This window comes from Globicephala melas, chromosome 9 (assembly GCF_963455315.2).
Source record: "Globicephala melas chromosome 9, mGloMel1.2, whole genome shotgun sequence".
Classification (NCBI taxonomy): Eukaryota; Metazoa; Chordata; class Mammalia; order Artiodactyla; family Delphinidae; genus Globicephala; species Globicephala melas.
This window is the reverse complement of record NC_083322.1, coordinates 102484764-102507180: the sequence shown is the minus strand read 5'-3', so window position 1 is coordinate 102507180 and position 22417 is coordinate 102484764. Positions and strand designations below refer to the sequence as shown.

The 22417-nt window shown below is 52.1% G+C and overlaps 1 protein-coding gene across 8 annotated transcripts in view; it reads right to left on the bottom strand.

Annotated features, from left to right (window-relative positions):
* Positions 1 to 770: 770 nt before the first annotated feature.
* COBL (cordon-bleu WH2 repeat protein) overlaps positions 771 to 22417 on the bottom strand; it is a 261221-nt gene continuing 239574 nt past the window's right edge. For all 8 annotated transcript variants that reach the window (XM_030871313.3, XM_030871312.3, XM_030871314.3 and 5 more), the window contains 5 exons: positions 16854 to 16951; positions 13778 to 15627; positions 12769 to 12888; positions 11800 to 12072; positions 771 to 2059 (listed from right to left, as the gene is read on the bottom strand). In XM_030871313.3, coding sequence (XP_030727173.2) covers positions 2042 to 2059; positions 11800 to 12072; positions 12769 to 12888; positions 13778 to 15627; positions 16854 to 16951 — 2359 coding nt within the window. In that variant the 3' untranslated portion in view covers positions 771 to 2041. The remainder of the gene's footprint in view (positions 2060 to 11799; positions 12073 to 12768; positions 12889 to 13777; positions 15628 to 16853; positions 16952 to 22417) is intronic.

The following is a 22417-nucleotide window of genomic DNA, read 5'->3' as shown; positions in this document are numbered from 1 at the left end:
ACGATGCAGAAGGCTGCCCCGTCCCTCATGCGCAGCCCAAACCCAGTGCGGGGTGCAGAACATAACATAACGCAACAAGGTGTAAATTTAGTGTCAGGTTGGTCCCCCGCCTTGTGAGCAATTTGAGGTGGCTGTGCACTCAAGGGGCCGCCCTTCTCGTCCTCAGGCGCGCTTCTGCTCCCCTCCCATCTGCTGCTCTCCTGGTCTGCTGGGGAACAAGGCTGCTGTGGGCGACGGGGCACCAAGTCGTGTGTGAGAACCAGGGGCCAGAGGCCAGGGAAACTGTACGGACCCCACTCACACACACACGTCTACACTAGCCTCCTCTCATTCCGCCAGCACTGCAGGCAAAATCCTGCCTCAGGACCTTTGTACCTTCTCTCTTCCCTGCCAGCTAGGCGTCCGCCCACGCCTGGCCCTCTCCTTTCCTCCAGGTTTTTACTAAAATGCCTCTGTAGCAAGAGGCCTTTCTTCATCTCCCTATTTAGGCTTCATCCCTTTTCATGTTTTTCTCCTAATCACTTACCAGCACCTAAGTATACTCGGTATATTATTCACTTATTTCGCTTATGGTCTGTCTCCTCCACTACGATTTAAATGCCACGAAGGCAGGGATTCCCGTCTGCTTTGGCATCTGCTGTAACAAGTGCCCGGGAGAGGGTAGGAAGCAGTCCTAAGTACCAACTGAATAAACGAATGTCTCCTTTCTATTTTGGGCATAGGGTATCTAACCAAACTGGGGTCTGAAGTCATGAAATCCACACGAAGGCTACCCTTTCATTTTCTTTTATTTGTGGCACTAAAAGACCAACAGTAGAGACAGTGTGGTGTGAGAGCGGTTGGCTGGATGCCCTGGCCGCCCTGGGGAAGGTGAGTGGCATTCATCAGACAACGCAGAGCAGTTTCCGTCCTATGTGACGCCCGGCTCTGAAATCGTGAAACGTTCGAAGGATCCCGCCATATCTGTTGCTTCATTAAGACAGAAATTTAATTTCAGGAATTCCTCTTGATTTCTAGTCATCTCTTAAAGAGCTTTTCCTACAGCCGTAGTTGGCCTCTGAGATAAATACCAGAGACTGGGTGCTGTGTGCTATGAGAAGGCTGCCACGCCATCCACAGCGGCCATTCACCTCCCGGGCACAAGCATGGAGACCAAACCCACACTGTGAAACACCAGCACGATTTTGATCTGATCCGGACCCGGCATCCACGCTTCTGCCCCGCGGAGGATTTCTAAGGCTCCTAGGGCAGCCTCCGGGCTCCGTGCTCAGCCCTCGGTCGGGGAGGGCTGCGCTACATCACAGCCCGCCGGGGGACAGCATCCCAAGTGGGCACTGCCATCCCCTCCAACGTCCTTCTGATCTCAGCCAACACCCCAGGAGAACTCAGACCTGCCATGTTCATACGTCACGTTTGATTGTTATTCTGGGCGATCATGGTTGCTTTTTAATAGCTTTAGCCGGACAGATCGTGGTCTGCCACCCTCCATGAGGTTTTCACCCCAAATGTTTGAGGAATAAGGATCCAATACTTTCATTACTCAGTGAAGTCACCTTTGAAAAAGCCTCCCAACTCTTTTTTCTTACATCAAGTAGCGTATGACATTCAGATTGTTTCAATTGATTTATATATTTTCCCTAGAATTCAGAAAGATTTTCAACAACTAAATGGTTTTAACCGTCTACATGTGGTAAGTCTCCAAGGTCCAAAATCGGTCTAAGGCATGATTCTTTCCACTTTGTCTATCGATGTAATTAAGTGTGTTGGGCTCCAGCGTTTATAGTCCCATTAACCTGCCAACAAGAACAGTTTATTGGCAACTTTAAATATTCAGAGGCAAATACATTTCCTTGGCACAAGCCGCGTGGCAGAGTGGCATCCCCGTCCCTTTGAACCGTGATATAGACTGAAAGTCAACGGGGCGAGTTTTGGCCTGGAGACCAGGAAGCCAGCAGACCCCTATATCCCTTGCCGGGTGGCGCTCGTGAGGGGTGAGCATCCTGCAGGGGGGTTTCTGCCACGATCGCATCTTGTTGCTGATTCACACGAGCAAGGGCACCTGCAGTGAAGAAAGAACCACAGTTACTCAGGGCGTGAGGCGGAGCCCAGGGTGCAGGTATCCGGGCGCTGAGGACCTGTGTGCCAACCCCTCCCTGCAATATTCCTTTCCCAACGCAATGAGTGTTTACGCTGTACCCATCAAACGTTTAGCCCCAAGGAGAAAACTCTCAGAAACACAAACAACATGCCTGAATGCTTTCAGTGACTGGCTACAGCCTTCAGGAAAAAACATCGGGAACTGCTGGAGGGTCTAAGATGTGTCTGCAGGTCCCTGAGCTTCTCCCAGAGCCGTCAGCCGGCCCCAGCCCCCGCCTTCTCTGAGCTCCCTCCCAGTCTCTGCGTCTGTTAGGGGTCCGTCCCTCTTCTGGGCTGGTCTCTGCATGTGGGGTTTCTCCTTCGGGGATGCCCCTTTCCTGCTGGAAAACGAGGACTCCTTCTTCAAGAAGCGTTCAGACCATCTCTTGGCCGAAGGCATTCCTGCTTCCAGTCCTGGGCGGGCAGATCCGATCGCCCCCTCGCCCGCCGTGGTCTCCCAGCAGCTGTGTCTGTCACTGCTGGTGTGGGGACTCTGGGGCTGGAACCACGGCATCCATCCCCACCCCGTCCCCGGGCGCAGGACTTGCTGGGTGCCAGTGAGTGGGGGCGGCTCCAAGGGGCGACTGCAAACCCACACGTTCCCAGCCCACTCGACGCGTGAGCTCACCCTGCCACTCTGAGCCCAGCCCTGCACGCTCCTGGGATGCCCAAGTGCAGAAAATGTGACGGCCGAATCTTGAAGGAAACAGTTCCATGGCTCTGAAGGCCAAGGTGAACAGCATTTTTAAGAAAAGCGACAGATTCACGTGAAACCATGTGAAAGGAGCACTGGGTTTCTCACCGTGGTTCCACCGAGCTCAGCACATTCGAACTGGAACGGCGCTGGGAGCTGGGCATCTCGTCCTACTTCTCAGTGCGTTATCAGAGCGAACTTCCAAGGACCCAAGCAGATTTCTTATAACGCCAACAACACACACCACCTGGAATATTTCCTGTGCACTTACAGCGTGTCAGGTACCATTTCGAGCCCTCCATGAGTCTCATCTCATTAAAACTTCAGCTCAACTCAATCACTGACGCGTTATTGCCATTGTTATCACTGTGGGTACTGCCTCCAATATAAAGATGGGAGAACCGGGGTGTAGAGTGCTGTCTCGGCCTGGACCAAATACTAGTAAATAGCGGTCCCCAGCGGGCTCATCTGAGAAGAGAACATGGCCCCAGGCCACGACCACGACTGCAGGGTTCCACCCGCTCGTTTCTTACGAGCACACCCGCCCATCAGTGTCTCCTTGGCTGTAGCGGCGTCCACACCAGCTGAGAAACGAAACGGGATGAGATGTGGAGTTTGGGGGCGTGGAGGGAGGAGACTGGACCTGCTGATTTGGACGGAGCCCATGGGACACACACGGTGGACGTCAGGGAGGGCACTGAAGATTCGTGTCCGATGCACAGGGCAGCTTAGGATGGGGGTGCGATCGGGGGCCAGCGGTCTGAAGGGTCCGCCCGGGAGAGTGAGGAGATTTGGAAGACGAGGGGTCTTGGGACTCTCTCCAGGGCCGCATGCAGCCTCGGGCAGAGGAGACTCAGAACGTGGCCAGGGGGGCAGGGGAACCGTGCAGCGCGCTCGCCGAGCCGCGGGGCGCGCGCGTCCACAAGGATGCACGTGGTGACAGCGAACGTGCAGCGGGGACCAGCGGGCCCCAAGGGCGGGAAACACAGATGAGCTTATGTTTGAACATTATGTTAGTTACGTTTTCAATGGGTTTTTCTTCAAACCCTAGACACCTTGAGAAGTGAGCCACCTCTAACTTCAAAAAAGATTTTAATTGTCAGTTTGGAAAAGCAAAATCAGTTTGCTACAGAATGTCCAAGACACGGGGAGAAGAGTGTGTGTGTTGGGCAGAGAAGAACAGACTGAGCCTGTTATTGGAAAATGCAGCCAGCATCCTGTTAACAGTACGTTTATCCCATTTCCTGACCTCTGAAAAGGGTCAGGAGAATAAAGGGCGCTATTCTTGCATCCAAGGGTACTAGCAGCATTGTGACCTTGACGAGGGCGGTTCTGAGAGCGGCCAGGAGGAGGCCGGTGGGGGATGGGTGCTGGGGAAACGGAGCAGCACAAGTGGGCAGGACATCTGGAAGCTACAGTGAAGGGAAGCAGAGCTAGGCAGTGGTGGGGTCGGGTCCATGGGAGGGGGAGGGATTTTTAAAAGGTATCTTTACTGTTATTGTTTCAACAAATTAATTGATATATGATAAACTGCACATATTTAAAGTGTAAAACTTGATATGTTTTGACATATATTTATTTATTTTTTGGTCTGGCTTTATTTTTGGCCTGGCTTCTTTCACTCAGCATAATTATTTTGCGATTCATCGATGTTGTTGCATGTACATTCCTTTCATTGCTGGGTAGTAATTCATTGTATGGATACACTGACTCTGCATCTGGGCTGGGCGAGTCTCAGGCAGGGGGTGCCCCCTCCTTCCCCGGTAAATGGGGATGATGGGATTTGCACTACAGACCCACCCGGCGAGGCTCGAGGTATACCTCATTGCGTTGTCACCAGCACCACCATCACTTCGTCTCATCCCAGCACCAGCGTCCTTGTGGCCGGGATGAGATGACAACTGAACGGAGGTTTGGGGGTGAGGCAGGAGACATCCTGCACGCCTTGGTCACCTAAAGCCTGGCCCGACTGTGAGAAGCCACTTTCAGAAGGCGGTTCCAAGTTGCTAAGGTAAACTTCCCAGGACACAGAGGGGTAGTAGGTGGGACTGTGACCCAGTGAGGGGAGCTACAGGGCAGGCGAGTGAAGGAAGCAGGGGCTGGACATCACCTGCTCTCCTGGCAGTGAGCCTGCTTCACTCTAGCCTGCGTGTCGCTGGTGCAGAAGACCCGGGCTGGGGGCTATTTGAATCCCTGGCTGGTTGAGACCTAGAAGGTGCTCTCATCACCACTAATAGCAACAACGATGGCTGCATGCAGATTGTAAAAGTTCTCAGTAAACTAAGAAAATATCTAGGAAGGAAAAGGAGAACTCCTAAACTTTGGTGTCAAGAAGGAAACTGAAGAAGGACAGCCTTAAAAAGCTCTGACTTGGACAATTCAACAAAGACAGCTTGGTGATGGAATTGGCCACAAGGTAGCATAAACCACACTGATGGCCATTAGTGTCAACCCAAGCTTAAAGCCACACTGGTAAGGGACCCGTGGACCTGCCCCGGGATGGGTGTGACCAAATTCAGGTGGGCAAGGAGGACAGAGAGCACCCCCCGGGGGAGGAGGGCGTGCTGCAAGGCGCAGCTTGGAAGAAAAACACTGGAAGGGTTCCTGGCGTCCCAAAGGTTTCAAGCTTCCTGAAAGATTCTTTCTTATTTTGGTTGGACAAGAAGAAAATCAATGAAGGGACAAAGCTTGCAGTTTGAGGCCAAGTCAGAAAGCTGTAAAAATATCCAAGTTTAATTCTGTTTCCCCACCTGCCAAGGAAAATGATGTTTATATGGAAAAAGGTAAAATGAACAGTGGTGACAGAGGGCTGGTGTCCAGGGGAAGGAAAGAAGTTGTCAGGGAGCGACAGGATTCTCTGTTTCAGGTCCCTTTTTTCCACCCAGACAGATGAGTTCCTGGGGTGGGGGTGGGGGGGGCTAACGGACTCCCAGGGGACCCAGCCATGCAGCTGTCAGCCAGCTTTGCAGAACGGGAGTGGGACCGTTGGCAGAAGACTGGAGATGTCCGGAACTTACCGTATTCTGCAAAGGAAAAGAAGGTGGTTTCTTACAGTGTGAAGTGGATTCTTGGCAAGTTTATCACGATTATGAAATAGACGAGTTCTGAGCACGGGGACCCCAAGTTGCACTCGGCCACTGGTCTGGAGAGCCAGGCAATATGGTGGCAAAGAATGGGCGCCCTTTCTCCCTTCCCCCAAAAGATAGTCACTGAGCACCCACTCTGTGTCTGGGGCTGTGCAAGGCGCTGGGACCTGCCGGAGCTCACGGTGTGGCAGGAGGGCAAGCCCACACAGGAGTTACACAGGTCACTGCTGAAATTAGGCTGAGATGTGGTTATGGGGGAAAAGGAGGTGACGCTCTGTTGGGGAACCTCCTCCAGCCTGGGGGCTGGGGGAGACTTTCTGGGGGCTTGAGGTTAATCCAGGAACATGCAGGACGACTGGGGATTAGCTGGTAACACTAGGAGGTGAAACGTTTTCCTTCCAGGAATAGGGAACCGCACCCATGAGGGCCCTGAGGGGTCACTGCAGTGGTGACAGGCATCCCTGGGTTCCACCTGCAGGAAAAACAGGTCACATGGAAGGTCTGTATAGGCAGGATGGTCACAGGGCAGCAAAGACAGAAATAACCTGTCTGTGCCTCTGAACTCTCCCAACTTCACTGAAACACATCAAAGGTCTACACTGTGCGTTGCCGAGCCCAGCATGTCCTAGAGTTGCTGCTGCAACTCTTTTCTGTCCTGGCTCAGGGGCTCCCTGGGCTTTGATGGCGATGGTGTCACATGTCTAATCACTTCTCACAGGGTCTCCTGCCAAGGCCAAGCGCCAGGACACACGTGTGATCTGAATCAGTTAATTCCTGTGGTGGGAAAACGTACACCTGGGAGGGCCCAGACGCCGCGTGCCCACCATGGGGCTTAATGAGGCATTTCCCAGAGGCGTCCGCCCGTGCCGGGCTGACGCGGAGTCTGGCTGGGCGGCGGCACTGACCTAGTTAAGGCCAGGACGAGGCCCTCAGGACATCTGTGCCTCACTTTCCCATCTGTGGAATGGAAGCTGCGGACTTTCAGTCCAGGAAGGTCTGGACAGAGGAGATGCTTGCTCTCTGCCCTCCTTGGAGTAAAGCTGGGACACATGAGGAAAAGGCCTTGGGGCTTTCACCAGGTCTCTAACTTTGTGAGATGTCCCTAAGGCCAAGGACAAAGCCCCAATCCCTTCTTCCTCTCCTGGCTGAGAGTCCCCAGGGGGCACAGACAATGCTTCATTCATCTCTCCATCTCAAGCAGCTACTACAGTCCCTGGACCCTGGTGGGTTCTCAGGAAATGCTTGCGAAATGAATGGCCGGACGTGTGAATGTGTTAAATATAAACACGGATTAAAAGGGCACTTGGTGTCCATTCCAGGCCCTCTGAAACAATGCATTTAACACAGACCGACAAAGGCTGTCCAACGCACACAGTTTCGCCATGAATAAGAATGCAGGATGGAGTGGAAGGCGGAAGCGGATTCTGGGGTCCATTTGAGCCCTGCCCCCAGCAAGGGAGGGCAGTGTCCACTGCAGAAGGGGCAGCAGACAGAGCAGAGATGAGGACGCTGTTATCTGGGGCTGGACGGAAGACACAGAGTGGGCAACGTCTCTGATGACCGCAAACACAGAGGCGGGGCGTTCAGTTCACACTGTGGAGGGAGGCAAACAGACTTCCAATCGCCCTGAAAAGCGGCCAACTCACTTTTAAGGTGATGATTCCTCCTACATCAAATCGACCCTCTGGTATTTTATCATAAGCAGCATCGTCACCGACGCAAAACGTGTGTGTTCAGGGAAGGGTGAGTAACTGTGCCCGCCTTAGCAGTGAGAGTCCCTCACCTCTGCCAGCTCTCCCGGGACAGCCGGACGCCCTGCTTCTCCTGGAGGAAGATGCCTGGAGGACTCACGCACTGCAGCCCCTCACGCCCCCCGGGAGAGCCGGGAACACCCCGCAGTCCGGGACGCTATCCTGGCTACACGCATCCCGGAGCGTCACTGAACACCAAGGATGAAGGGGCCTCTGCTCGTGTTGAGGATCCACAGACAGCGCAGCCCACACTGCTGGGATCCAGGAGTCCCACACTTCGCTCCCTTTCCTTGAGGTGATGCAGCTTTAAAAGCCCAAAAGGTGAAAGAAAGCTACAGAGGCAAAGCTCAAGCGACTCGAGGTGCAAACGCCGTAACACACCCCAAGCTGCATCTGCTGCGAAGCCACGGAGGCATCCACGGCCAGGGCCCCGCAGACAAGGGCCGCCTAACGAGACTCCTCAGGGAAGGCACAGTTGGCCCTGGTCACCTGGATCGCACGTGTGTCCCCTGGTGTCACAGGTCTGCTGTTCCACACCAGTAGGGAGGGCGAGGCAGTCGAAAACGAGGTCAGGTGCACACCTCCAGGTTCCAGGTGACGCTGGCCTGGCCGCACCTGGGTGTCCCTGACGGAGGCTGAGCTGAGGCTTCTGGGTGGAAGGTCCAGGTCCTGGCCTCCGAAGTCACGTGTCCTTCGGCAGGTTTTACGTGGCCCTGAGACGCAGAGTGTAAGCAGGGGAGAGGGGAGGGGGTCTGGGTCGCTGTGTAGAGCAGTGACACAGTCCTGTCGCTCAGCCCTTAGGCCTCTAGGTAAGATGTGCTGCATTGGGTAGACAAAGGGACAGGGTCTCCCGGGTCACGCTCATCGTGCTCACTCAGGCCCAGCTTACAGCCCAAGGGCATCGAAACCTCAGACGCGCCAGACTCACTGCCTCACCGTTGCCAGGATGGGTAACGCAGGTCCCAACACTTAGATTAATCCAAGAAACAGTCCAAACGTGGGCTTTTGACTGCCATGTGAAGCTGCCGCCACAAAGCTGAGATCCGGATGAGCAACGGCCTGGCCTCAGCCCCCCGGACCTTTCCTGCAGGCACTGCCAGGGCCGCGCTGCCCGCTGTGTGGATACACACACACACCCCCGTCTGTGTCCCGCCACCCACTGGCCAGCAGGTCCCGGCCCTTCCTACCACTGTCCTTGTGTTTCTCCCCACTTTCTTTCTCGGGGCACAAACAGCTTCCTCTGCTCCTTTGGACAGTTCCCAAACTTGTTTTTTAAAATTATTTTCTGGAAGGCATGGGCACACGTTCTAAGAAAGAGAAAGCCTGAGGTTCAAGGTTGCAGTGGTGGCCTCTCCCCCGTTGTGCAAGCCCAGGCAGGCTTTTCTCTCTGGGCCCCTGATCCACGTGACTCCTGGGAGGTGGACAGAGTAACAGCTATTTGAAATGACCCAAAACCAGCCAGTGAGATGATGTATACGAGAAATGAGTACAACCTTCATATAATTACAGTCAGCATTACTCAAACTGCATCAAAAGCTCAAAGGACATGGATAATTATCTCAAACCTCAAAGTAAAGTGACTTGATAAATACTAGAAAATTGCAGATGAGTAGGCTCAAAGCCCTGAAAAATCTGACTCAGCATGTAGATGTCCTGTGGTTCTCACTTTGAAACAGTGTTTTAGAGACTCGAAATCGTCCCCTCAGACCAGCCAGACCATCGAGGTTGATAACCAGCTGTGCTGCTTTGGATTCTCTGAGAACGACCGACACTTCCTTTATTTTTCTTTTTCTTCTTTTTTTTTTTAACTGAACTATAGTTGATTTACAATACTGTGTTAGTTTCAGGAGTACAGCCAAGGGATTCAGTTAAATATGGATGTATGTATATCTATACTATACAGGTATTCTTTTTCAGATTCTTTTCCACTATAGGTTATTACAAGATACTGAGTAGAGTTCCCTGGGCTATACAGTAGGTCCTTGTTGGTTATCTATTTAATATATAGTAGTGTGTATCTGTTAATACCAAATTCCTAACTTATCCTCCCCCAACCTTTCCCCTTTGGTACCATGAGTTTGTTTTCTATGTCAAGAGTCTGTTTCTGTTTCATAAATAAGTTCATTTGTATCATTTTTTCAGATTCCACATATAGATGATATCATATGATATTTGTCTTTCTCTGTCTGACTTACTTCACTCAGTATGGTAATCTCTAGGTCCATCCATGTTGCTGCAAATGGCATGATTTTGTTCTTTTTTATGGCCGAGTAATATTCCATTGTATCTATGTGCCACATCTTCTTTATCCATTCATCTGTCGATGGACATTTAGGTTGCTTCCATGTCCTGGCTATTGTAAATAGTGCTGCAATGAACACTGGGGTGCACGTATCTTCTCAAATTAGAGTTTTCTCCAGATATGTGCCCAGGAGAGGGATTGCAGGATTACATGGTAACTCTATTTTTAGTTTTTTAAGGAACCTCCATACTGTTCCCCATAGTGGCTGCACCAATTTACATTCCCACCAGCAGTGTAGGAGGCTTCGCTTTTCTCCACACCTTCTCCAGCTTTTATTATTTGTAGACTTTTTGATGATGGCCGTTCTGACTGGCGGACAGGCACTTCCTTTCAATTGATATTGCAATGTGCTTGGAGGCAAGAGGTTGTCTCAGGGTTGAATTCCAGAGCTGTCTTCATCAGAATCCACATGGTCCATTTATTAGGACACTTATTTAGCCATACACCCCAATTTCTTCACCTTTCCCTCATCCTATGTAATAAACGTTCTAAGTTCATAAATATATAAATTCTACAGAAATGAAAAAACAAGTAAAGAAAACCCAAAAGCCCTCCATAATTTTTAACTGCCCTCCCCTCACCCCCCCCATCCAGAGGAGAAAGTGTGAAACTGGCCGCCATCCAGCGCCACGTGGTTAAGCACATTTTCTTTTCCCAGCATCCTGAGGCTGGGCTGTGCTTTCAGTGATGAATTGCCCTCAGCATCCTCCCTACGTGATGTCTTGGGTCCCTGTCAGGGCCACAGCACACAAATTGATGCCTCTCCGTCACACGGACACGCTCTGGGGCTGACCCGGGAGCCGTGGCCGTGGCCCCAGGAACGCTCCCAGTCAGTGGTGTTCAGACCGCTCCTGCCCGGGGTGGCACCGCTGGGCGTCCCGGCTTCAGCGAGGACTACCTTCTAGGCCCTAGGCTCCTGGGTGGGAAACCTCTTCAGCAAAGCCTGCCGCCCTCTGTGGAAGTGGTCCAGCGGTCTCGTGGGCCAGCTGCTCTCTTGCAGAGCAGTGTAGAGCGGCCATTCTGTGCCCAGACTGACCCCTGTCTGGGTCCGGCCCTATGTGAACAGGGGCAAGTTACTCCTGTTTTCTGAGCCTCATTCACTTTCTGTGTAAAATGAGGATAATCTTAGTACTGACCTCTTCAGGTACGTGTGAGAACTTAAGGTTAGGGTCTGGACATAATCTCTCAGAAAATAATACCTGTCACCACTTCCCTATTATTAGCCTAACTCCTCCACCCACTAGAAACAGGCAGGAAGAGAGGGTCAGTCCATGCACAGCATCGTTTTGGAGTTAAAGGAGATCTCAAAATCCATCCGGCCCAAAGGCCCTTTCAATTTGGGAATCCTACTTTGGGCGCCACAAATTCCACTGCTTTCGGGGACTAGGTGGGCATAAGTGTACAGACCAGCGTAAGACCAGATAGAGGAGAAGCTGTAGAAAAACCAGACACGGGTGCTCTGCCCAAGAGACGTCGCATGCAATAATGTTCAAAATGTATGCTGGCAAAAGAAAAATAAATTCCGAAAGAAAGAAGGAAAGAGAGAAAGATGAACTAATTAACCAATCATGCTGTCGCCTGGACCCCGGCCGAAGGCCATGAGCGTGGTGCAGGCCCTTCAGGATGCGTCACAGGTGGCCGTCCTGGATCACAGGCAGCCGTGGGTGGTGGAACTGCGCTCAGGGGTTAGGAGTGCACTGGAGCCCTCGCTGCATCCCAGGAGCGAGTTTGGCATGACTTCCCACCACGCTGAGAGCGCGTCTGCGCAGGGGCATTCTTCTCCAGTCCTCTCACCCACGGGAGCGCGCATGCGCAGTCACGCATCCTCACCTTTCTCAACCGCGCGGCCCCTGTGCCTGAGCGGATGGCGTCCATCAAGGCCTGCCTGGCGTCCACCGGGTTGCTGAGGGGGCCCGAGCTGGACCTGGACGCCGTCCGGGATGCGGTGGGAGCCTGGGTGACTGGAGGGGATGGGGGCGATGGCGGCGGCAGGGCGGGTGGGGACTGGATCCCAAGGTCTTCTAGCCCTGGGGGTTCTGCCCCATGTGCAGACAGCATGGCATCGCGGAGGCTCTGGAGCTCCTCAGAGGCGGAGGACGTCACCTAGCAACGAGACGGTTAAATGACAGTGTCCCAAATGTCCTTTCCAAGAGGCGGCACAGGGTATCTGACCGTGCAGCCAGCCCAGGGGGCGTGTCTGCTTCCCATCCCTGGGCTTTCCTGGGGGCAGGGGGTGGTGGTGGTGGCAGTGACTGATGGCAGGGAGGAGGGCTGTCAGTCTGGTCCTACTGAGACCCCTGCCCTCCTGCCTCATCGTGGCGTGTCTGGACAGACCCCAAGGCCACACACCAACGACCAACCAATGCGGATGACCCCTCCTCCAAACACGGAAGGGAAGGTGTCCGTTCCACTTTTCCTTGGCTTCTGGCTCTGGAAGCTGGATGACCCTCTGTCCCCGAGCTCCAGTCCAGGTGGTCCTGCAGCTGTGCCAGATCAGCAACTCCATCCCTGAGTTGAGACGCTGCCGCCTCCCACTGCTGGGTGATCTAAGCCCTGAAGCCAGGCTCAGCGTCCCGGAATTTGGGGAAGTGCACAGAGCTAGATATGCAGGGAGGACTTACTCGTCTGGGAGAGAGAGGGAGAGTTTCTGTGCAGGGGCGGCCCCTCAATGCCTCTCCTGCGGTTGGTCTGGTTACTCCGATGATGACTTAGCATCGCTTACACAATCGGGGGTTGCCCTGGCTGTTGCAGCATCCCCGGGATCACTGGGGGGGGGGCAGCTGTGGAGGCCCCTCTTACCTTCCTCAGGCTGCAGGTGCCGCTGTGCCCACGGATGGCTGCCAGCAGGGCTGAGCGCTCGCTGTCTGTCTCTGTGTAGGACGGTTTCTTCAGACCTCCCTCTGAGCCGGGTTCTAGAGTCTAGAATATTTATTAACGATGTCAACACATGTCACTCAGGAGATGGGGGAATGCTGACGGTAAGGTAGTACAGAGAAAAACCATAGTTGTCAGTTCAGACCTACAGGGTCAGTTTCACAGTCTCTGTCTGTTAGAAGGTAAAATTATCAGGTTGAGATTCTGGATTGAGCTCACACTATACAAAAATCAAAGGTGATATATGTGGGGTAGCACAGGATGATCGCCCCTGAATGTCCTATCCCTCCTGTTACCGGTCCTAGCTTTCCTGAGCAGATATGTGCCTTGAAGTCCTGCAGACCTGGATGAGGGGCCTGGGTCCCCACTAGCTGGCAGGGTGACCCCCAGTTTTCTCAAGGGCAAAATGGAGGACACAGTTCCCAATCATCCGTGTTGGTGTAGCTATTAAATAACATTTGCAGGATGATAAATGCCTACGTGGGGGCAGGTGTGATAAAACTGTCCCCAAGGTTACTGGAGAATGACAGCCCACCACTGCTGAAAACGCAGGGTGACGGGGATCCCAGTCTGACCCTCCATCTACCCCTCCAGGCTCAAGGACCAGGTGTGGATGATTCCCCCTGCCCCACCCACCTCCTCTCCACTCCCCTGCGACCAGGCAAGGGCTATGTACTAGCGACATCTTTCCCCAGGGCAGTCAAGAGCCTTAAAGGCAGTGTGGACGAGCGCAAAGCCATCAGTTCTGGCCCCTTAATGGTTCTATTCAAACAATTCTGTAGGCAAGGAGACAGAAATTCAGGTAAAATTAAACCCGTGCATTCACCCACATCCCTAGCCCGGCACTCTTCCTCCGATGCCACCTTAAAGTCTGTGTCTGGGTGGCTGTGGGGGAGGGCCCATCCCTGAGGCAGGAGCCCGTTGATGACTTCACCTTGCGAAGCCTGTCCTTTCCTCCCGCCGAGTGGATGGCCTCCATCAGGGCGCTGTGCAGGGATGTGTCTTTCGGGGCTGGCCTCTGGACCACGGGTCTGAATTTCTTCTTTGGCCCAAAGATACTGGCTGGCAGGGTACCATCGGCTTCAGGTACATCTGTGCTTGACAAACCCGGCTTTTCCTCCCATTCAGGGGGCTCCTGTCCAGCGTGGCTACTTGTATCAGACACTCTCGGAGAGTGGAGAGGCTCTTTGTGGACGGAGACCCACCTGGAGCCATTCACCAGGGCACTGCCTGGAGTCGGATCACCTCCCGAGCGAGCGGGAGGGGGGCTCGTGCCGGCCGGCTGGCACTTGGGATCAGATGACGAGCTGGTCCTGTGTTTCCTTGGGCTTTGCTTTCCACTGAGACCACAGCTCTGTCCCACGGAAGCCTGACCCCTCTGGGCAGCTGTGATGAGTGGTCCATGGGAAGTTCTGTGGATGCCAGTGGGACCGTCTTGAGTACACAGCTTCCCATAAGGGCTGCTGATTTGCCCCCCGGGATGCGCTCCTGCTGCCGATCCGTCCCCACTGTGACGCACGCCTGTCTCTGGGTACAGGCTGGGGGTGGTACCATCCTTCACCATGGGAGGTCGTCCAGGTGGGTCTGGCTCTTCACATGTCTTCTGGGCATTCCCAGGCTTCCTCCCCACGTCAGTGTGGGCTTTCGGGGTCCCTATCCGCTTGGCAATGGCAGAGGCCACGTACTGGCTGGATGTTCTTCTCTGAGGCTTGAGAAACGGGACTTCTGCGGTGTTAGCTGCTGGAACTTTCAGGGGACAAGCAGCTGCTGGGAGTGGCCAGCTTCTGCCCTCCTCCAGAGGTCTCCCATCTTCTGGGTTGGGGGACCGGGGCCGGGGCAATGTAGCTTTGGGGTCTGGGGAAGTGGGCTCCGCTCTGAGTCTGCTTTCTTGAGATTGCGGATTCGTGGGCGTGGTGGAGGTAGAGGTCCTCTTGGCCCCCTCTGCGGGCCGGCCAGAGTGTTTTTCTATAGAGTCGGACCTCCAGAACTCTTTGACTTTTCCGATGGGCGGGGCTTCTGCTTCCAGAGCGGGCGGCGTCGGGACTATGGTCCTGCCGGCGTTCGTGTGGGGACTCACCAGGTTCCCCAGCTCGTCGATCTCGATGGCACCCGTGGAGAGGGATGCCCCCCGGTCATAACATTTCATCTCTGACTTTGGAGGGACGATTTTATACGTTGTGAGGCCATATTTAAGCCCGTAACTCCCCCCTGGGTGTTGGTCTCGAAACCACGGCGGTAGTGTCCAGACGTCACTTTTATCATCTCCTTCCTTCTCCTTCCCTGGCTGCGCGCTCACCCTTCTGGTGGCCAGGGTCCTCCCGCCATGAGCAGAGCCGGCCACCTTGCGTTCCTCCTTCGCATTCAGGTCGTGCGTGTGAAGCGCTGAAGCAGAAGTTGCCTTGGGCGCCATTTTACTGGGAGTCACATCCTTCCAGGTGCTGGTCGAGGCCACTATGACTTCTCTCCCAGGGTCCTGGGAAGGAGCCGGTGAGCCAGGCCCCGCCGCCCGCCTCTGCCCGTGCTGCTGGCTGTGCTCGGCCTGGCACGGTGGCAGCTGGGCCTTCTTGCTGGCTGTGCTCCCAGCATCGAAAGAGCCAGCGTTGTTGTTTCTGTTGGTAAATGCCACCGAGTCCACGGGATCATCGAGAACCTCCCCTATGAATGTCACCGGGATTGCCTCGGTATCGCCGTCGGGGATGATGGTGCCTTGCGGGCAGCGACCGGACATGCTGTGTATGCAGTTGGTGAGGAAGCTCGAGTCGGCTTCATAGCTTTCTTCGATCTCTGCAAAGAAGCACAACACAGGTCACGGGTGGGCACCACTCGGACAACTCCTGTGCCCCTTATTCAGTGAAATTGCACCCCGACTTTGATTTCTCTGGGGTGCCTCTGGTGTAAGTTATTTAAAGTGTCATCTTGGGTTGTCATCTACACATGCCTGGAAGCAGTCTCAGCTTGCATGACTCAACAGAGGACCTGTCTGCCGATCTGTGACGCCTTGAGGTATCATACGACATTTTGCCGGTATCTTCACTTACAGACTGATCTCTAAGTCCAAGCCCTCCATATACACCACCTCAGGGCAGGGTGGGAAGGTGGATTGGGGGGTTTTGACTTTTCTTTTGCTCTTGTTCACCAGGAGCACCACAAAGTCTATGGGACAACTTGATCTTGCTTTGCTTATTAAGAGGCAGATGACTGAGCCTCGAGCCCATCAGAATTAGCCCTAAAGGATGCAGTGAGCCCTGCGGGCAGAGCCAGAAGACACACTAAGGCCGATGAAGGTTTCTCAGCCCTGTCAGCCCCATCTGAGGACGGAACACTGAAAAGCAAGTCAGACAAAACTCCGGGCCAGCTCTGGAGTCTGTCTCCTTCTTCTTGTTTTGTTTTCTTTGAGGGCACAGCCAATATCTACTTCCTAGTTGGTTTTCACTCTGTGCCTTCGTTTGAAAGATTTCCAGTTTTGACTGAGCTGATTTGCATCTGCTTCGGCCTTACTCTATTATTTCTCCGATATATGCACAGAATCGCAGTGCTGTGGGATGCCCCGCTCTAAGAGGGGTCCCTGTCAACACGCTGTGTTCTGCGTTTCCCTTTGAAAGTCAGCCCCCATATTAGCAAGTAACAGGGTTGGAGGTTTAATAAACAGCCCTGTTTGCCTGTGTGGCTCCCAGTGTTTCCCTAACTCATTTGAGGACTGGAGAACTTTTTTTCTGTTCATGTGTATGGAAGACTTTTTAATGCGCAAAATCAGTATTACTCAGAGGAGGTTTTAAGCAGCTGCTCAGACGTTTCCTCGGGACTGTTCAGCAGCCCAGATGCAGGGTCCCCTCCAGGGAGCTGTGCTCACCTGTGTGCTCAGCCCCCAGTCCGGGCCTTCCTCACACGGAGCTGCGTTCCCTCTGCAGACATCTTCCCCGTGCGAGGCCATAAAGTTCAGCCAGAGAAGATAACCCTCAGAGCACCGGCCACACGGGGCAAAGGTCCAAGCAGGAGCAGGCGCTGCTTACCTTCCAGGTCTTCGTCCAGTTCTGCAAGGGTTTTCTGGAACTGGCCGGTCATGAAGAGGTCTTCATCCTCATGTGAGGCTGGAGCAACTCTTCCACTTCTAGGGAAGACCAAGCAGAAAGGGAGAGCATTCGTTTATCTCATTATTTACGTAATTCACTCTTTTCTGGAAATATCTGAAGAAGGTACAACTCACAGTCAAATTCTTGCAGTTCCAAAGGCATTGGACCACTGCTGCCCTTGGACCTACTGGGACGCAGATGGTGTGTGTGTGTGTGTGTGTGTGTGTGTGGTGCACAGCAAACACCATGACTACAGCAAACCTCAGGGCAGCAGTGACACTGGTGACAGCCTCCCCAGCCCATCCCCCTCCCCAGGCCCCTCAGGGTTTTAACTGGATGGGGGAAATGCCCACAGCGGGGGGCCACACAGTGCCCTCCAGTGCCTCATGCAGCCTTCCCACGCGGGGACCTACTTGGGGCTTTTTTGCCCAGATCATCCTATGATAAACCTCACAAGCCGATATAAAGCAGGTGAGGTCCTTATCGCTGCTTCACAGAGAGGCAACTGCGTGAGCTCAGGATGGCGCAGCCCAAGCTCACAGGGGTTCCAGAACCGGGGAGGGCTGGCCACGTATGTATCCAGAGGTGCCGCGTGGTGCTGCCACCCGGGCATCCAGGGAGATGTCCCCCCATCCCCCCAAGGAGAACTGGACCTTCCTTATCTGTGTCCCTGGACAGCGGCATCCACAAGACAACGGCTGCCAAAGCAATTTGAAAGCAGCCTTTGCAAAGGCTCTTGTCTCCGTTTTCTTGCTGTGCCAAGAACAGAGACACATATGGGGTGATTGTCACTCTTCAGTGAAAGCTGAAGGTCTTTCCTGCTGACCGTTAAAATCGAGGACCGATTTCCATCATTACTAATCAGGCCGAGATAATGATGCTTGAAATATGCTTTGTACCATCCTCACTTACGTAGCAAAGTTTGTGTTCTGATAAATGAGCCTTTCTTACTTGGTGATCGTGTCCCTTTGGAGCCAGGAAGTGGCTTCCAGACCCGTCTCAGCTAATGTCCTCTGACACGGCAAACAAAGAGCGTTGGCCGAGATCTGTGTGGCTGTGGACCAACTAACAACGACCACGGGAGGCTCAAGGCTGCGTTTCCTGTTGCTTTTGCCCCAAGACTTAATTGAATGCATTTACTAAACTTGTGTTTTTCTCTTTCACGGAATGTGGTGGTTTAAATAAATCTCATTTAAATATTCAATAAAGTGTACGGCAGAGAAAAAAAATGGAAAGGGCTCTATAAAACAGTGTTTGAAATGGAAAACAGAGCACTTTTCAAATGCTGCCTCCTACTTTAAGTTGTTTAAAGTCCAGCCAAACAAAATTATGTCTATACTTTTCCTTCAAAGTATTTGCCTTTCCTTCAAAGTATGCAAAATCACACTGTTCCATGGGAACAGAATGATATTAATAAGAATTAAAAACTATAGCACAGGGAACTATACTCAGTATTTTGTAACAACCAATAAGGGAAAAGAATCTGAAAAAGAATATATATATACACATATATATATATGTGTATGCATATATATACATATTCACTTAGTTGTATACCTGAAATTAATACAACATGGTAAATCAACTATACTTCAATAAAAACTAAACTAAACTAAAATAATGCACCCTTTGAAGAAAAAGAATTAAAAAGTAATTTAGAAGTTCCACTGATGATATTATTTCATAAAGCGTACACTGGAGAAAGAAGACCACCCCAGACTGACGACAACTCCATGATCTGAGACTCTCAACTTGTTGCTCCTGGTGTTACCTGGAAAGCAATGGGAAGTGTACATCAAGAAGCAAAAGCATAGCTTTAACTCTGCAGGAACTCTGGTTCATTAGCCTCACTTTTGAGAATTTGCCTTAAGAAACTAATGCTATGGAAGGAAAAACATAAACACCAGCATGTGCATCATATTCATGGGGAGGTCTCTACAGCTTCCGGCAGCAGGGAGTGCCCCCCGTCACTGCATCCTATGATGACCATGCCATGGAGGTGGAAACACAGATCGCTGCTTAGGCCGGCATGTCACGTGAAGAATTCAAGACATGCAACTCCACACAGGATGGTCATGATGATCGAAAAGTAACCTGTGTCTGTGGACAAGGGTGAGGCAGAAACCTAGGCACCATCGCCGACCAGTGTGATTTGTTGAAATGGATGGATTACGGCAAATATTTCATACTTTTTTTTTTTTGAAGTATGCTCATTTTGGTACAAAGCAGCTTGATTGATAAGGCAGTGTTTGAAATGGGCAACATCTAAAATGATCCTTTGGTCCTCTAATGAGTACTAATTCTTTTATGAAAAGCCATTTACATGTGTGTGATACCATGTCCAATACACGTGGCATGTTGTGTTTATAATTTTAGTTTGTTCCTGAGTACCTAGCAATCCCTGAGATGATCCTAAACCAGTGTGTGACAATCCGAACTCCTCAAGGAGGCACTGCAGCAAGGCCTGAGCCAGCCCTTCCCCACGCTCCTCCCACCCATGCTCCGGCCTGAGCTGCCTGGTCTAACCATCAGCGGCCAAGCCCCAAGCTCAGGGCTTCAGACCTGTTCTCCGCCTGCCCGTCTCACCTCCCGTCAGGCCCCCTGTGAAGTCCGGGGTCCCTACACCGCGTCCTCTGCCTTCCACCTGGCTCAGCCTGCCTGCCCGCCCCTTTCCTCCGTCTGCCTCTTGTACATGTCCCAGGTTTGTCCCAGATGCTCAGCTCCACACTCCGCTGACACATCCCACCCACCTCTCACCTGACTTTGCCCTTGACGCCCCAGGGTGGACCTGGTTCACCGGGGCCTTGCCTGTCCAGGAGGAGAGAGTGGACCCATGACAGAAGCCACCGGCCTTGGGAGCGCTGTGGAGGGAGGAGCCCAGGTCCTTGGCCGGTGCTTTTCCCAAGGCTGCCGAGCACCTTCGGGGCGGGGCAAGGCCAGGCCTGTGGACCACTTGGCTTCTGCAGCCGGTGCCTCTCCTGATGCGGGATAGGACCCGCACACTCTGGATCCTGGGTGAATGGTTCATCTCGCAAAAGCCCAAACCAGTGTGATGTATGTATTATGCTTTCCAATGTACAGCTTCAGGAGGGGGAGACTTAGCAGAATTTGCTTTTCCTTCCTCACCCACCCCATCCGCTTCTCCTCAAAGGGCCGCCGATGGATTACAGCTATTCCTCTCTCCCTGTAACAGCCAGCTGGGAGCACTTGGTCCCTGGGCTTGGAGGGCAGCTTCTGTGGGCTCAGCAGGAGGGCCCTCCTGCGTGCCCCTGAAGAATCACAGTTGGCCAGAAGCATTAGCACCTCTTTTTAGCTGAAAGTCAACTGCGCAGATGTTCCTTTCCCAGGCATCATTCCTTACGCCCAACACACACCCCACTCTAAGATAGACAGTTTCTTATGGACAGTTTGTTTTGGCTTAAGACCAAGGAAACGAAGGGCAAACAAGCAGCACCGGCATTCCGATACCAGCTGCACGTGTTGGAGAAACCTCACCGGGAGCCTTCCCTCCCACGGTGGGTCACTCTGCCAAGGCCACAGCCACGGACGAGCCACTGCTGCCTAACGTCTGAGGCTCTGCCGGCCTCAAGCGGGAGTCTTCCCGGAAGGGGAGCAGCCTCAAGGGCGGGGTCTGGCGACGGCCCCACCCACTCCCATGGGAGACTAACAGCAGTCACGAGGAATCAGTACCTGGGCAAACAGGTGCTATTTCATTTTTTAAAAAATTTTATATGAGAAAGAAGAAAGCACGGGCTGATTCTGCCCCATTCCAGCACATCAAGTCATTTTTCTTTTTGATGTGGCTAGGAAAGTTTCTTTAGGTAATTTACCCAGTCGCAGAAAACAAGCGAAGTCTGAGAGGAAAAAGATGTCCTTTTCAGGTTCAACGGCTGACAACAACCAAACCAAGCCATGCGATTTCAAAACAGTTACTTGATAAACTAAAGGTAAGAAGCCTGGGAAAAGAGATGGCTGATGACAGTAATATGTGCTTAACTTCCCCATTCCGTGTACAAATGGTCCTGTATTTATAAAGCTTCAGAGTTCTAGAACAACGGGGTCCAACAGAAATGTCATATGAGCTACACATGTAATTTAAAATCTTTTTGTAGTCACATTAAAAAGGTAAAAAGTAAGCAAGATTATTTTTTCATTAAATAATGTTAATTTTCCTTAACTTTAATTAGTAGACGCTAACTCAACATTTAACCCAAATTAGTATCGTCATTTGCATATAATTAATATTAAAAAGTTCATTTTTTCATATGTTCGGTGCAACTGCACTCTCACAGCACATCTCAATTTGGGCTACCCATCCGGCGGGCTCAGGAGCCAAAGTTAGCCGGTGGCTACTGTACCTACAGCATAGTTCTCCAAGATCTTAATGTTTGTCAATACTCCTCTGTTAGTGCAGTTACAAAGTTTCAGGGTTCTGAAAGGTATTAAATGTTTCTAAATGCTCACGGGGGCACAAAGTTCCTGTAGTTACAAAATTGCAGGGTTCTAGAAGGCATAAACTATTTCTAAATGTTTCTGTGGTCAAAAAGTTCTCATAGTTACAAAGTTTCAGGATCTAGAATACATAAAATGTTTCTAAATGATGCTAGAGTCACAAAGTTCCTTCCTATAACTACAAAGCTGCAGAGGTCTAGAAGGTATAAAACATCTCTAAACGCTCCTAGGTCACAGAGCTCCTCTAGTTACAAAGTTCCAGGGCTGAAAAGCCAGGACAGGAGCCCAGCTCCTCCACCCATGACCTGCGCGTTCTCAGTTCCATAAGCATCTTGAAATCCTCAGCCCTGCAGATAAGAGAGGCACAGCTTCTCGCTTCCACAGCCCTCACGTCCACCACTCACGGACAGGTGGGGGAGGAGAAGGAGCTTACGGATTGCCAGGCGGAAGGTGGGCAGGCAGCGGACAATCAGGGAGACGCCCTTCCCCTGGAGAAGCTATAGTTTCTGTCTTTTGAGGCTCTACACATGACTTCAGTGTGGTTCTACTGTTAAAAAAAAACAGAGCCTGCAGCCCACTTACCCAATCTGTCTCACTGACTCCTTACAGAATTTCTGCGGAACTAGTGTCCCCCAAAGGGATCCCAGGACTGAGAGTTTCACAGTACTGATCGCACACAGTATGATACACAGATGGATAAGTTGCCTGATTACAGCAAGATTGCCTTCAGGATTCGAGAGTTTAGAAATAGTGCTAGCCTCTCCCCCATCTATCTATCGGTACACAAATGTGTACTTTTCAAACATATGCATATGTTCTTTTCAAACAAAGATGTTATAAATAATGAGGCAGATGGTCAGAGGTAGACACAGGTTATAAGGATTTCCAACAAATCAAGTTTCTATCCTTCCTCAGGCAGTTTTAAATAAACAACATCAACAACAACAATAATAACACCAGCCATCAATTTCTGAAGGCTGGCAATATGTTAGGCACTGTTCTAGGGGATGGTACTGCAGATCTCGATTGTACTGACAAGAAAGTAGAAGTGA